Here is a 15,066-nt window from a genome sequence, read left to right on the forward strand (position 1 = left end):
GGGAGACTTTCCTGGGCTCCTGGGGCTTTGCTGTCTCTCCAGGTTTTCGGCTGGGCCGGGGTGAGCAGAGGAGTCGCTCAAAACAGAGCTCTTTGCCAGGCCGGGCCGACGGCCATCCATTGCACTCAGCGGGAACGGTTCTGGTACCAAACATTTGCCCCGGGCCCCGGCTCGAAAACCAATCCTGGCCCAAACATCCCGCAACACCCGTGATGTCAGCGAGCTCTGGGCTTCCATCCTTGGTGAACTCCCGCGGGGACAGTCCACTCAGGGTAATATACCTCCCCAGGCATGGGTGTGTCACCGGATGGGGCTACAGTCCAGGGGTGGGGCCAAAGCATGTGGGTAGGGCCGTGCTGGGGCCCATGTGCCTAGGGCTATAGGGGGCTGGTTAATGGATGCTGAGGGGTTGAGGGGAAGGTCTGAGGGGACCCTGCTTGATCGCAATCTCTCAGGACTGAGATGCAGCTGCCTCTAGGGAGGGGCAGCTGGGGAACCTTCTAGGGTAACCCTGAGATAGGACCTGGCTCCTGGACTGGGCTGTGAGCGTGGGGGAGGCTGGCGGTGGACAGCTCACTCTGGGAGGTGGCCACGTGGGCTCTGTGGGTGGGGGCGAAAGCACCCCTCACTACCCAACCACAGCCCCTATGTCACCACGACCAGGAGCGCCAGCCCCTCTGCCATCAGCCCCGTCCTACTCGTTTTCAGCACTGTCCCTGGGACCTGCCTCCTCCACCTCCCATTACAGTTCCCTGCCCAGCTCCCTCCATTGCTCCCCTCTGCCCGTGGGATGTAAGAGATTCAGAAGAGAGAGGGGTGGAGATCAACCGCTGACTGCCCATGGGCCTGAGTCTGCAGAGAGCCTGAGCCCATCGCTCGGAGAGGAGGGAGCTGCTCTGAATATGCCTCTAGGGGGCAGGACTGGGGCATCCAAATCACAGGCAGCTGGGCTTGGATCGCTGGGAGGTGGGCAGTCTCTGTGGGGGGGGGGTGGCTTCCAGGTAGCCCCTTCTACAGCTCCACAGCACCCCCTGCATGTGATTCTGAGGGGGATGCTGCACCCCCACGACTGGTGATCAAACATAAAACGGTTTTGCAGCAAATTGTGGCCCTGGGCTCCAGGCCGCGTGTGTGGGTGGGATGCTGGGGAGAACGGAGGAGCTGTGTCGTGTGTGGAGTGGGGTGCAAGGAGTTGGCCAAACACCTCCCAAAGCAGGGGGAACGCTCATTAAGCCTGGGTTTTCCCTGGGGACCTGGGACTTTGCCGTGAACTGGGGCTTGGAGGGGAATCGGGTGCAGAGAAGAGCCACAGAAAGGAACCGGGGGCTGGAATGAAAACGTTGCAGTGGGAGACGAAGCTGTTTAGTGTCTCCAAGAAAATCCGAGAAACGTGGGGCTGGAAGGGACTTGGAGAGGGCACCAAGTCCCATCTCTGACACTGAGGCAGGGCCAAGGAAACCTAGATCAGCCCTGACCGGTGTGTGTCTGACCTGCTGTCAAAACCCTCCAATGACGGGGATCCCACAACCTCCCTGGGGAGCCTGGCCCAGAGCTGAGCTACCCTGAGAGTTTGAAAAGTGTCTCTTAATACCCAGCCCCTTGCTACAAGCTAAGCTGCTTCCTTCTGGTCCGCCCTTCGCTGGACACTGAACACACCCGCTCGCCGGCCTCTTTAGAGCGACCCTTGTTCTCCTACCCCAGCTCAGCCTTCTCTTCCCCAGGCCGAACCCAGCCAGGACCTGCAGCCGTCCCTCGCCGGCACATGAATGGGTTTGTCCTCGGAAATGGAAGAAGGGAATGGGCATAGAAGAGTTTTATGTCCACACTGAGCCCTGCCAGGTCCTCCCCACAACCCACAAGCCCCCTGGCCCTCCGAGAGCTGGGGACAGAACCCAGGAGTCCTGCCTCCTAGCTCTCCTGCTGTAACCCACCAGCCCCCACTCCCCTCCCAGAGCTGGGGAGAGAACCCAGGAGTCCTGGCTCCTAACCCCAACCACTAGACACCTCCCCCCCCGGCTCCTGGAACTGGGGATAAAACCCAGGAGTCCTGGCTCCCAGTAGCCCCTCCTCTAATCACTAGACCTCACTTCCTTCCCAAAGCCAAGGAGAGAACCCAGGAGTTCTGGCTCCCCTCCCAGGGGCTGTTCATATCCTCCCCTGTGGCTCCACCCCGACCTGGGAGCCAATCTCCTTCGCGGTCAGAGCCCGGCTGCCAGGCAGGAGGAAATAGAAACCAGCTGAGGTTTTACTTTCGTTTCCGCAGGATTAAATCTTGGACTCTGGCAGAGCGAGCTGTGGGACAGGTAATGGGGGGCAGAATCGCCCCCTCCAGTCTATCCCCCGCCCCACGTCCCCAGAGAACCCCCCTGAGATTTGAGTGGCTGGTTTCAAACCAGCGGCAGTTGGGGGGCACCGAAGGGAAACCCCTGCCATTTCCAGGCCTCTGGCCGGGGCCCGGCCCCCGCCCCACCAGCGCAGCCCCGCGGGTCCCCTCGCAGCGAGCCGCGCCCGGCCGCCAAGCCCGAGAGCTGCTTGAAAAGTCCCGAGCGGCTGAAAATCCCGCTGCGCCCGGGGCACTTGCGCCCCGGTGGGGAGGGGGGCGCGGATGGCAGCGGGCTCTCCCCAGGTGCGACGGCTGGGGACGCGCAGTTTCCTCCTGCAACAGAGACGGAAATGAGTGGTGTTTAATGCCAGGGAGCCCGGACTCCTGGGTTCTCTCTCCAGCTCTGGGTCGGGAGTGGGGTGTAGTGGGTTAGAGCAGAGGGGGTTGGGAGCCAGGACTCCTGGGTTCTTTTCCCATTTCCGGGAGGGTAGTGGGGGCTAGTGGTTTTGTGCAGGGGGGACTGGGAGCCCAGACTCCTGGGTTCTGTCCCCAGCTCTGGGAGGGGAGTGGGTCTAGTGGGTTAGAGCAGAGGGGGTTGGGAGCCAGGACTCCTGGGTTCTTTTCCCATTTCCGGGAGGGTAGTGGGGGCTAGTGGTTTTGTGCAGGGGGGACTGGGAGCCCAGACTCCTGGGTTCTGTCCCCAGCTCTGGGAGGGGAGTGGGTCTAGTGGGTTAGAGCAGAGGGGGTTGGGAGCCAGGACTCCTGGGTTCTTTTCCCATTTCCGGGAGGGTAGTGGGGGCTAGTGGTTTTGTGCAGGGGGGACTGGGAGCCCAGACTCCTGGGTTCTGTCCCCAGCTCTGGGAGGGGAGTGGGTCTAGTGGGTTCAAGCAGGGAGGCTGGGAGCCTGGACTTCTGGGTTTTCTCTCCATCGCTAGACGGAAGGAGCTGGACCCCCTGGGTTCTGGGTGCAGTGGAATGAGGTGCTGGCCAAAGAGAGTTTGCTCATTTCTTGAGGTGCTAGTGGGGATGGGGGTGTGCCCAGTACACAAGGAGAGCCCTGGGGAACTCAGCACTCAAGAATTGGGATTAGGAGATGGAGTGTCCCATCCCTGCTCTGTGCCTCAGTTTCCCCCTCTGCCAGCCCTTCTGTCTGAGCTCAGGGGGTGTGAGAGGGTTTATGCATTGGTGTCCTGTTGTCTCAGTTCTCCAACAGAGTTTGGCTTTAGTCCCAGCCCAGGAGGAGGGGAGATTGGTCAACTGGAGCCCAGCCTGTCACCCGCTGCATTATGGGAAATGCAAATAATAAAGGGTAAGCGCTCCAGTCCCACCCAATTCAGGTGTAACCCATTCCAGAGCTGGGGCTAGAGCCCCCTCATCCTGGCTCACAGCCCCCTCCCCTCACTAGACCCCAATCCCCTGCCCCATGCCCCCCCCCAGCTGGGATAGAACCCAGGAGTCCTGGCTCACAGGCCCCCTGCTGTGTGTCTCCCAGGCAGATCCCATCCCCCTCCTCGAAGGCAACTCCAGAGGGGATGGTGGAGCGACTCCAGGAGGACGTCACCTGCTCCATCTGCCTGGACATCTTGGAGGACCCCGTCTCCATCGTGTGTGGCCACAACTTCTGCCGGGGCTGCCTCGCGGCTCACTGGAGCGGGGTCTCGGCTTGGGGGTACCAGTGCCCCGAGTGCCGGGCTCCCTGCTCCAGGAACCAGATTACCCCAGACACACGTCTGAAAAGCCTGGTGGAGAAAATCAGAAACCTGCCACGTGAAGAGACGTTGACAGCAACAGGGACAGCGAGCCCTGAGGTGGGTGCAGCCCACCTGAGGCTGGTCCAGAGATGCAGCCACCTCTGGGGCGGGGCAGGGGGGAACAGCTGCATGTTTGCTCCCTGCAGCACGGTGTCCCCTATCTCCACGCTGGGGCCCTGGGGTTAGGGGGAAGGCCGGCTAAGGGGATTCCTGTGTCCCTTTAGCAACCGCTCTGGTCTCTGGGCTGCTAAGGGGGGAGCTGAGCACTCAGGGCTCAGACCTGCTGATAAGAAATTAAGCCCTGAGCGAACAGGCTGTGACTCCACACGGGGGCCCCGGTGAGGGGACATGGACTAGCTGGAAGTGTGGGGGAGAGGATGGGACATGGGGCCTTTCCCCTCTAGGGGGCACTGGCTTGGATGTGGCCCATGGTGGGACTGGCTGGTCCAGGGGGTGGGAATGGGGCTCTGATCCGGGGGAGAAGGGACTCACCAGCTCAGGGGTGGGGTCCCAGCTCTGATCCTGCTCTGTCCCTGCAGGAGGGGCTGGGGGCTCAACCAGAGCCGGGGCGCCCGGTGCAGCTGGTGTGTCTGGACGAGAAAGGGGGCCTGAGCCTGGATGAGGAGGCCCTGAGCCGCTGCCTGGAGCAGGGTGGGGTGGGGGATGCCCCCGTCTGCCTGGTGTCCATCATCGGGGAGCAGCGCCGGGGCAAATCCTTCCTGCTGAACTACCTGCTGCGCCGGCTCCGGAGCCTGGTGAGTGCAGCCCTGATCCCCTCCCAGAACCAAGGATAGAACCCAGGAGTCCTGGCTCCCGCCCCCCCTGCTCTAACCCACTAGACCGTCTAGACCCTTGTCTGTGTGTCTCTCTCAGCCTGAGTCTGCCTGTCTATCATCTTTCCAGTGCGCTGGTCCCCATGCTACCTGCCTGCTAATAAAATACTCACAATCCCCTTTCCCCCCGCGCACTAATTGCTCTGCCCCCCATGTCTTCTTCTCCCCCCCCCCCCAGGATATGAAGGATGGATCCTGGATGGGCCGGGAGGAGGAGCCCCTGGAGGGGTTTGAGTGGCGAGTTGGTGCCCGCAGCGTCACCAAGGGGGTGTGGGCGTGGAGTCAGCCCTTCTGGGTCCCCTCCGAGGGGGGGCAGGTGAGTGGGAAGAGGGGTGACGAAATGGGGTGGGGGGACGAGTGACCGCAGCATATCTCTACTTGGGGGAGCAGAGCAGACAGAGGCTGGGTGGGCTCGGTGACCTGGGCCTGGGATGGGAGGCAGGGAACACTGTGCCCCCCAGGGGCTGGTTCACACTCGGTGCTGGGGCATGTGGGGGGCAGAGTGGGGAGCTGGCGTGAGACACCGGCCCGTGGCTCCCCCCCCCAGGTGGCCGTGCTGCTGGTCGACACCGAGGGCTCCATGGACATCGCCAGAGACACGGAGACCAGCGTGAAACTCTCCGCCCTCTCCATGCTGCTTGGCTCCTACCAGGTAGGCACCAGGGGGCGCTGTGCTGCAGGGAACGGGGCAGGGCTCAGCAGGGGGCGCTCTCCCATTGCAGCCAGGGCCGGCCCCGATGCCCCAGGTTGGCACTAGGGGGCGCTGTGCTGGGGGAGAGGGTCGTGCTGGTTTCTGTCTCTAACCCTGTCCTCTCTGATGACTTGCAGATCCTGAATGTTTCCAGCCAGCTAAAGGACCCCGATCTAGAATATCTGGAGGTGAAGGGGGAGGAGGGCAGGACGTGGTGCCATTCTCCTACAGCCCCAACGGGGTAGTCTGCCCATTCTACAGCTGGAGAAACTGAGGCCCAGAGAGAATCAGTGACTTGCCTGAGGTCACATGGGGAGTCTGTGGAACACCCAGAGATAGAACCCAGGAGTCCTGGCTTCCAGCCCCCACCCCCGCTGTTTTAACCACTAGACCCCACTCCCCTCCCAGAGCTGGGGAGAGAACCCAGGAGTCCTGGGGTCGTATCCAGCAAGGCCCAAACTCTGCACTGCTCCAGGGTCTGGAATTCGCCAGGACTCTGGGAACATCTCAATATTTGGCATCTTGATCTATTCTGCTCCTACCGTCGGTGGGCATAGGGGGCAAACGGAGCCCCGGGCAGGGGGTAGGAGAACCTTGACTTGCAGTTCTGCTCTTTGGCCACTGCAGCAGAGGGGGAAAGCCCTGGGACTCGTGGAACAGACCCAGACCAAGCTGGAGCTGCAGGTTGGTGGGTGGGTGGGTGTTTGGCAGGGGGGTGTTTGTTGGTAGGATTTCCACCCCCACCTGCCACCAGGGCACATGCTGCCTCCCTGCCCCAGGGATCTCAGCCCCCTGCTCTCTCTTCTCTGCAGATGTTTCTGCACGTGGCCGAAGAGGTGGGAAAGGAATACGGGCTGGAGTCCATTCAGGTGAGACGACATTCCCCCCCATCCCTCCACCCTGCCCCATGCAATCCCCTCACCCCACTGCATGGGATGCTTCTGCCCCAGCCACTCCCTGCCCCACACCCGAGGGGTTCAGCCTTCCCCTCCTGAGATTGTCCTGTCTCCCCTGCAGCACCTAGACGTGCTGGTGCGGGATTGGAGCAACTCCTTGGTCCTTGGAACGGACGGTGGGAAGGAGCATCTGAGAGACGTCCGACAGGTGACTGTGGGGCTTGACACGGGGCCTTTGCCCTCTGGGGGGTGCTGGCTCCGATCTGGCCAAAGGGCAAGGGCCTGGCTGGCTCAGGGGAGCAGGGAATGGGTCCTGGAGTATTTCCCTCCGTTGGTGTCTCACTTTGCTGATTCCCCCGGCTCTGGCAGATGCTGGCGGCGAGGTCCCCTTGCAAACACCCCGAGGCCCTGGAAGCGCTGAGCAGAAGCAAAACCCACTGTTTCGTGATGCCCTTCCCTGGCAAGCGGATCATGACTGGAAGCCAGGGATGCCTGAGAGGTAAAGTTTCCGGGACAGCGGCTCTGAGCCTGCACGACGGGGCGTCTCCGTCTCTGCCGGGGAACGGGCCATGGGGGAACGCTCCGGCTCTGGGTTCATTGCCATGTCCCTCCCCTTCGCAGACATGGATGAGGATTTCCGGGACAGCCTGAGGGACTACGTCACCGGTCTGGTGGACTCAGCTGGTCAACACGTCTGGAGGGACCGGCACGGGGCGCTGGTGACCGGGTCACAGCTCGCTGCCAAGATAAAGGTGGGGATTGGCCAGCTGGGCATGGGGTCTCAGTAGGGGGCGCTCTCCTCTGGCAGTCAGCGCTGGCCCCAATACCCCATGGTGGCGCTAGGGGGCGCTGTGCTGCGGGGAGCAGGGTGGGGGCTTAGCCCTTTTTGCTGAACTTTCATTAATTAAGAATGAGGGTTGTATTTACAGCCTAGCAGAATCCCAGCTTGGATGATTCTACCGAGCCTTCCTAAATCATCCAGGGAAGTTCTTCATTTCCCCCTCCAAACTGATTCCCACCGTTGTCTTATGGCCGTTCCCCAGCTGCCCTGCCCCAGAGGTGGCTGCATCTCAGCGCAGGGCGAGCCATCCCCATGTTCCCACTTTTCTAAGCCCTGTGGAGTCTGTATTGTGATTTCTTGTGCTTGCTTTGCAGACATTCTCTGATCTGATGAAGAAACGTTGTTTCGGCTTCTCCTCTCCCGCTCAGGTACCTTCTCTGCCTTTCTCTGCCTCTGACCTGGTCAAGGCGTGTGTCCCTCCTCCTGAATTCACTTCCGATGTAAAACTGTAGCCTACTTTTGTCTTATTACTGCTGCCTCGCCCGAGAGGTGGCTGCATCTCATGTCGGGCAAGCCATCCCCGTGTCGTGTTGCTGGGAGGCTATTCCCCAGCTGCTCCTCCCCCTCCCACAGTGTTCTTGCCAGCAAGTTAAAGAAGTATGGGCTGGATGAATGGACTATAAGGTGGATAGAAAGTTGGCTAGATTGTCGGGCTCAACGGGTAGTGATCAATGGCTCCATGTCAAGTTGGCGGCCGAAATCCAGTGGAGTGCCCCTAGGGTCGGTCCTGGGGCTGGTTTTGTTCAATATCTTCATTAATGATCTGGAGGACGGTGTGGATTGCACCCTCAGCAAGTTTGCAGATGACACTAAACTGGGAGGAGTGGTAGATAATTTGGTAATTTGTCTAGGGCCCTCTGGATCCTATCCCTACCACTGGAGGGTAGGGATAGGATCCAGAGGGCCCTAGACAAATTAGAGGATTGGGCCAAAAGAAATCTGATGAGATTCAACAAGGACAAGTGCAGAGTCCTGCACTTAGGACGGAAGAATCCAATGCACCACTACAGACTAGGGACCGAATGGCTCGGCAGCAGTTCTGCGGAAAAGGACCTAGGGGTTACAGTGGATGAGAAGTTGGATATGAGTCAACAGTGTGCCCTTGTTGCCAAGAAGGCCAATGGCATTTTGGGCTGTATAAGTAGGGGCATTGCCAGCAGATCGAGGGACGTGATCGTTCCCCTCTATTCGACATTGGTGAGTCCTCATCTGGAACCTGTGTCCAGTTTGGGGCCCCACACTAGAAGAAGGACGTGGATAAATTGGAGAGAGTCCAGTGGAGGGCAACAAAAATGATTAGGGGTCTGGAACACATGACTTATGAGGAGAGGCTGAGGGAACTGGGTTTGTTTAGTCTGCGGAGAAGAATGAGGGGGGATTTGATAGCTGCTTTCAACTACCTGAAAGGGGGTTCCAAAGAGGATGGCTCTAGACTATTCTCAGTGGTAGAAGAGGACAGGACAAGGAGTAATGGTCTCAAGTTGCCATGTGGGAGGTTTAGGTTGGATATTATGAAAAACTTTTTCACTAGGCGGGTGGTGAAACACTGGAATGTGTTACCTAGGGAGGTGGTGGAATCTCCTTCCTAAGAAGTTTACGGCCCGGCTTGACAAAGCCCTGGCTGGGATGATTTAGTTGGGGATTGGTCCTGCTTTGAGCAGGCGGTTGGACTAGATGACCGCCTGAGGTCCCTTCCAACCCTGATAGTCTATGATTCTCCCCCAACCCCAGAAGTGGCTGCATCTCAGCACTGGGTGAGCCCATCCCTATGCAGTGTTGTGTGTGGCTGTTGCCATATGCTCCTCCCCAGAGGTGGCTTCATCTCAGGCGTGTGTTGACACTTGTTGGAAAATGTTTGTTTTTTTCCCCCCGCAGAGAAATTTGAGTTTCCGGTGAAATATGAAAAGCTGAAATACTTGATCTGGTGTCTCATGGGAATTATAGTTTGACTCTGCATGCTCCCTTTTCTCCCCATAAATCAGCTCTCTGGTTGGACGGCAACTCCCATGATGCACCATAGAGGAGGGGATGATGCATCATGGGGCTTGTAGTTTGGGTGCCTGGCTTCAGGCTGAGCTGCCGTGGTGGCTCATGGGAGTTGTAGTTTCACACTGGCTAGTGGCATCGCTCTGTTACATGAGGTTGCTGCAGTTGCTAGGTGGAGACAGGGCCCCATAAACGGCGGCTCACCCCGGCCTTGTCCTCCCTGTGCAGATGGCCATCACCTTCCACAACCAGAGAGTCCTGGACAGGGCCAGCGCAGACCACGCTGTGTTTTTGAGGGAGAAGGTGAGTCTGTGCAGCGGGGGCCCCTGTGCCCCAGCCAGGGGAACCCAGGGAACCGTCCTGGCCAAGCCCACTGGCTGTGGGCTTTGGGGTAGGAGACGGGACTTTGTATCTCCAGCTCCCAGGGTGGCTATAGAGATGGGAGGCTGAAACTCCTGCACAGGGGTTGGGAGTGGGGGAGGGAATAAGTTTGCCCTGTGGCCAGCTGCAGTGATGGAGGCGTCATGGCCCAGGTGGCTCAGGGGCTGGACCAGGAGTCGGAACTCCTGGCTTTTGTTTATGGTGCTGTCGCAGACTCCTCTGGACTCATCACTCAGACTCTCTGGGCCTCAGTTTCCCCATCTATCAAAGTGGGAGAATGATCTTGCCCTTGGGTGTTTTAGCCTGTGAGCTTTTTGGGGCAGGGATGGCCTCTCACTGAGTTTGTGTGCCGCGCGAGGGGGAGGCCTCCATCTCGGTCTAGGTCTGTGGTGCGCCCAGCGTGAGGGGGGCCCCCATCTCAGTCGGGAGGGTGGGGTCCATGCAGCGCTTGCCCCTTCTAACGCTCTTGGCCGTCTCCTCTCCCGGCGGGCGCAGGACGGCGACTCCCAGAACATGGTCGCCTGCCTGAAGGTGCGGCCGAGCAAGATGGCGGAGCTGTTCGCGGAGCGGCGCGGGCAGTTGCTCTGGCGGTGCCGGACGGACATGCGGGAGCCGGCCCCGGAGAAAGAGGCCCAGCTGACAGGGCTGGAGGAGGAGCTGACGCGGGAGGCCGAGACCTTCCTGGAGAGCTACGGGAAGCGCTTCAAGAAATTCGCCATTTTGGCGGGCGTGGGCGCGGGGGTGCTGGTCCTGGGACCGGTGGGCGGCGCTGCCGGTGCCGGGATCGCCGCCGCTGCCATCGCTGCCGAGGTGGCGGTGGCCATTGGGGCTGGGACGGGCGCCGTGGCCGGGATTGTCGTGGGTGGGGGCGTGGGCGGGGGAGTTGGTGGGAACATCGCCCAGAAGGATAGGCAGAGGGCCAAGGCTGCTGGCAGCGGGAGGGAGGAGGAGGACGGCACTGAGGATCTATCCGACGAGAAACCCCTGATCTGATCCGTGCCCCCCCACAATCTGGGGCTGACGAATGGGGTGACAGGACAGCAGTGTGGCCTGGACACGTCCCCCGGAAGCCACCCCAGAGCAGGAAGCCATTGCCCCCAGATTCTAAGAAGGGACGTTTAGATCCTCTTGTCTGATCTGCTCTGCCACCCAGGCTAGAGAATGCCACCCACGTCCCCCTGCCTTGGGACCAATATCTCCTTTGCACTAAATCATTTCCCGGAAAGGCGGCCAGTCCGGCTCAGAATCCGGAAAAGACAGAGTCCCCCACCGCTTTCCCACTGGTGAATCACCCACGCTGTGAGTAATCGGGTGCCTCGTTTCCAACTGGAGTTTCTCACTTTAACTTGCAGCCCTTGGTTCTCGCTCTGCCTTCCTCCAACGTTGCAGGGCCACTCCGGCTGCAACACAAAGCACTTGGAAACGCCCTGCCGATGGTCCTGTCCCGAGATCATCCGCTGGGGGTGACCGTGGGCACCTGGCTTAGGTCCTACAGCAGCAGCCGTGTTGTCTGGTCCTGGAGGATAGATATCCAGCCACTCCTCTGAGCGGGAAGGCGAGTCCAGGGGAGAGGGCACAGAAAGACATGGATTGGGTTTCCTGCTCTACCATGGGCTTCCTCTGTGACTTTGGCCAAGCCACTTAGTTTCTCTGTGCCTCAGTTTCCCATCTGTATACTGAGGATAATAATGCATTGAAAGATGGTGAGGGGTTTGAGCTCTACTGAGAGAAAGCGCTATCCAAGAAACAGGCATCGTTATTTATTCTGCGGGAGGGCTATAAAAGCATCCAAAGCTAAAGGATTTTCTGTTCAACACCCATGAACGCACGCCAAGCAGGGGACACCGTCTGGCCAACTCCACAGGAAGGCTCAGCTCCCACCCTTCGGCACTGGTGAAAATCCAGGAGTTGGACTTGAGGATTTCCAACCAACGAGGGCTCGGGCTAGGGGTATTCTCCAGCTGTTCCATGCCCACGCCAGCCTCAGCTGGCGCCTACGATCCCATAGACCGCTCTAGCATGAGGTACGGGGTCGGCTCCATCATGGCTTTGCCTTGGTGAGCCGGGAGCGCCCCTTCCCATCACAGATTCCAAGGCCTGGATAACACGGGCCGTGATCCTGCCCTGAATTAATTGCTGCTTGAACTGGAGTGATCTGTTAGAGAAACTTCCCATCTCTATTTAAAAATGGACAATGATGGCGAATCTGCGACGACCCTTGGTAAATTATTCCAATTGTTCTGACTGTTTAAAATTTCTGCCTTACTTCCAGTCTGAATTTTGTTGAGCTTCAACGTCCAGCCATTGGAGCATGTTAGACCTTTCTGTGCTAGACTGAAGGACCCATTATGAAATATTTGTTCCCCAGGTGGGTACTTATGGACTGGGATCCAGTCACCCCTTAACCTGCTCTTTGAGTCCTATCTTCCTAAGAACTCCTTGGGAACCTAATATCAGGGCTGCATGTTTTCAAAGGCTGCACCTCTTGGTACCTAATAAGAGAAAGCAGAAGTCACTTGAGACTGTGGTCTGCAAAATGTCCAATGGGAGAGGTTAGGTTTCTGCTGGAAGGTGGCTAGTCAACAGGTCTTGGGTGCAGGACAGTCTCAGAGCAATGGAGGCATTTAAGCAATTTCCTTTGTGCCCAACAGGAGGAAAGATATTTGGGGTATTGTGTTAGGGTGTCAATGTAGGGATGAGTGCGTGCATGAGTCTGTGAGCACCTGTAAATGACTGTCATGGGGAGTGCTAGAGAGTAATCTCCCAGATCTAAATAACTGTGAAGTTCTGACTCTTCGAACCTTGCATGGTGAGTTCCTAGTTTTGGGACAAGTCTCCACAGAAACCATCAGCTGTAATTCGGTTCAGGGAAGATGCAACTTCTGTTTAGCGGAAGGGCTTTAAACTGCTCCTGGGGAATTCTGCACCAAAAAAATTTAAAATCCTGCACAGAGTTTAAATTTCTGCACATTTTATTTATCAAAATAACCTTATATAATCACACCAGTTTCATTTATTTTGGTAATTTATTTCAAAATACCTGTCGGCAAGTATTTCTGTAACAGTCGAGACACCCACACAAATTCCCCCAGGAGTAGAAAGTTGAAGAAACCCTGACAACTCAGTTCCTGCTTTTGTGCCCCCTCTCTCCCCTGCTTCCCTGAGCCCAGCTGTCCCCACCTCCTCAGTCCAGCCAGTAGGCCCTCCTCAGCCCAGCCATTCACACCTCCTCCCCTGCCCAAAGCCTGCACCTGTCACCCAAACCCCATCCCAGAGCCTGCATGCCAGACCCCCTCCCCCACCCAAACTCCCTCGCAGATCCCAACCTCTCACCCCTTCTGCACCCAAACTCACTCCCAGAGCCTACCCCCCAGTCCCATACCCCAGACCTCCTCCCCCATCCAAAGCCTTAGGCAGGTGGGGGGCAGAGTTTTGGGGGGTAGGGTCTGGGTCGCATGAGTGACATTATTGGCCCCCTGGGAGGATTTGAGGACTGGCACTGGCCCTAAGGTAAATTGAGATTGAGACCCCTGCCTTAGATCTACACGGTTTTTATGATGTCCAACCCACGATTCCCCTGCTGCACACTCAGTGTGTTGTTCTTTTCCTCGCCTTGGAGGACGTGGGGAACAATTGATCAGCTTCCTCTTTAGAACAATCTTTGACATATCGGACGACTGTTCTCAGGTCCCTCCCCAGCTTTCTCTTCCCTAAACATGCCCAGTTCTTTCAACCATTCCTCATAGGCCCTGTCTTCTTAAACCGCTGATCGTGTTTGTCACGCTCCTCTGGACTCTCTCCAGTGTGTCCATCTGTCTTAAAATGCGGTGATGAAAACTGGAGCTAGGATGCCAGCGGAAGCTTCACCAGTGCTGAGTAGAAGGGGACAGTTGCCTCCTGAGTCTGACATATGACCTTCCCGTTAATACACCCCACATGACATTCCCCATTTTTGCACCCCATCCCACTCTTGTCTTTGTTGATTGCGTTGATGACTTGATTCTAATATCGCTGCTGCTAATTTGGCTACTTGATCTTATTTTCACCTCAACTGGAGAATGGCTGAGTCAGTTGGGTAGAGTTTGTACCGGCTTGGTCTCAGTGATCTGTTTTCTTGACTTCGTATTTGTGGTGGGTTGTTTTACTTGTAATAAAATGGCTAGAAAGCACACTGGGTCATCTTTTCTTTCAATCAGCAACCTGAGCAGGAACCATAGAGAATCTTTGGCTGGTACATCATCAAGTGGCCTCACTCCCCACTCTTTTATAGGTAATACTTGTTTTTTGCTTTATCTAAACCAGCGTGCCCTTCAGTGAAGTGTCTGGGGAACACCTCAGCATCACAGCGAGGGGAGAGCGAACATATTAATGAGTTTACTTTGTCCAGATCCCTGTGCAGTGTGAGAGGGTAGAATTCTGGGTTTATACTCCAGCAGGGGGGTGTGAGCTGGGGATTATCTGTTGTTGGGTCATGCAGAGGCTGGCCAGAGACCCCATGTAACTGCAGCTGTGTGTGTCCCTGCCTGTGTGAATGCGGATGGAAGTGTAGGACCAGGAGCCGTCTACAGCTTGTCGCAGCAGCAGTGTGGGAGAGGGAGCCCAGGCTGGTGGGTCAGTGGTACCCCAGTTTCAGGTGGCACCCCTGGGGGAACCTGTCACACATTACCTCCCCTGTCTTACACATGATGCTCCTGCAGCCTTTTCATTTTATCTCAGGCTATCCTCCTGTTTTCCCCAACAACGGTGTGAACTTTCTCAGTGTTGGATTGTGGGGTTACTCCATAGCCCCTGTTTTCCTCCGCGGGATCTCCCTCCAAGAGGTTTGCTCCTGCCCCACAATGAGCGAGGCTGGGGCACGCTTCGTACTCTCATTGGCTGCTGTACTATAAACCATCAAAAGGAATGGACTATACTGGTCCCAGTCCCTGGGGTGCTGTCCTGGAAAGGGAGCCAGCGGACCCCCCAGAAGTGCTTTTGATCCTTTCAGCCACCCCATCCGATTGGGGGTGTGCTGGGGTGGCCGGGTTTTGTGGATGCCTAGACTCTCCCCAACCCATCAAAAAACATGGGTTTCAACGGGTTTCCCTTAATCTGTGAGTAACTCACCCTGGAGCCCAAATGTGGTGAAGGATTCGTTCCCTGGGAGCCCAGCTGCTGTCACAGCCTCTGGATTTCTTTGGGGAAGCCTCAGGCCATTTTGTGAAGTGCTCTGTAGCTACCAGCGAATCTTCGTTGCCATATTCTGTCTCAGGCAAAGTCTGAAGCACGTCAGCAGAAACGCGCCCAGTTGGAGCCCCCCCCAAAATATTAATGCATCGGGGCTCTGCCTGTCTTGAATTTGAACCAAAATGATCAAAACGCTGC

The 15,066-nt window shown here is 57.6% G+C and overlaps 1 protein-coding gene across 1 annotated transcript; it reads left to right on the forward strand.

The window, feature by feature from the left end:
* Positions 1 to 2,190: 2,190 nt before the first annotated feature.
* On the forward strand, positions 2,191 to 11,914 carry LOC141988478 (RING finger protein 112-like). The gene is made up of 14 exons (XM_074954277.1): positions 2,191 to 2,303; positions 3,526 to 3,632; positions 3,816 to 4,131; positions 4,614 to 4,829; positions 5,086 to 5,223; positions 5,455 to 5,559; positions 5,736 to 5,786; positions 6,411 to 6,467; positions 6,616 to 6,702; positions 6,864 to 6,993; positions 7,116 to 7,246; positions 7,650 to 7,703; positions 9,550 to 9,624; positions 10,198 to 11,914. Exons 2-14 carry the CDS (start codon positions 3,610 to 3,612, stop codon positions 10,693 to 10,695), a joined length of 1,881 nt encoding a protein of 626 aa, XP_074810378.1. The 5' UTR covers positions 2,191 to 2,303; positions 3,526 to 3,609; the 3' UTR covers positions 10,696 to 11,914.
* The last annotated feature ends 3,152 nt before the right edge of the window (positions 11,915 to 15,066 follow it).

The sequence above is a fragment of the Natator depressus genome, chromosome 6 (genome assembly GCF_965152275.1).
Source record: "Natator depressus isolate rNatDep1 chromosome 6, rNatDep2.hap1, whole genome shotgun sequence".
Taxonomy (NCBI): domain Eukaryota; kingdom Metazoa; phylum Chordata; order Testudines; family Cheloniidae; genus Natator; species Natator depressus.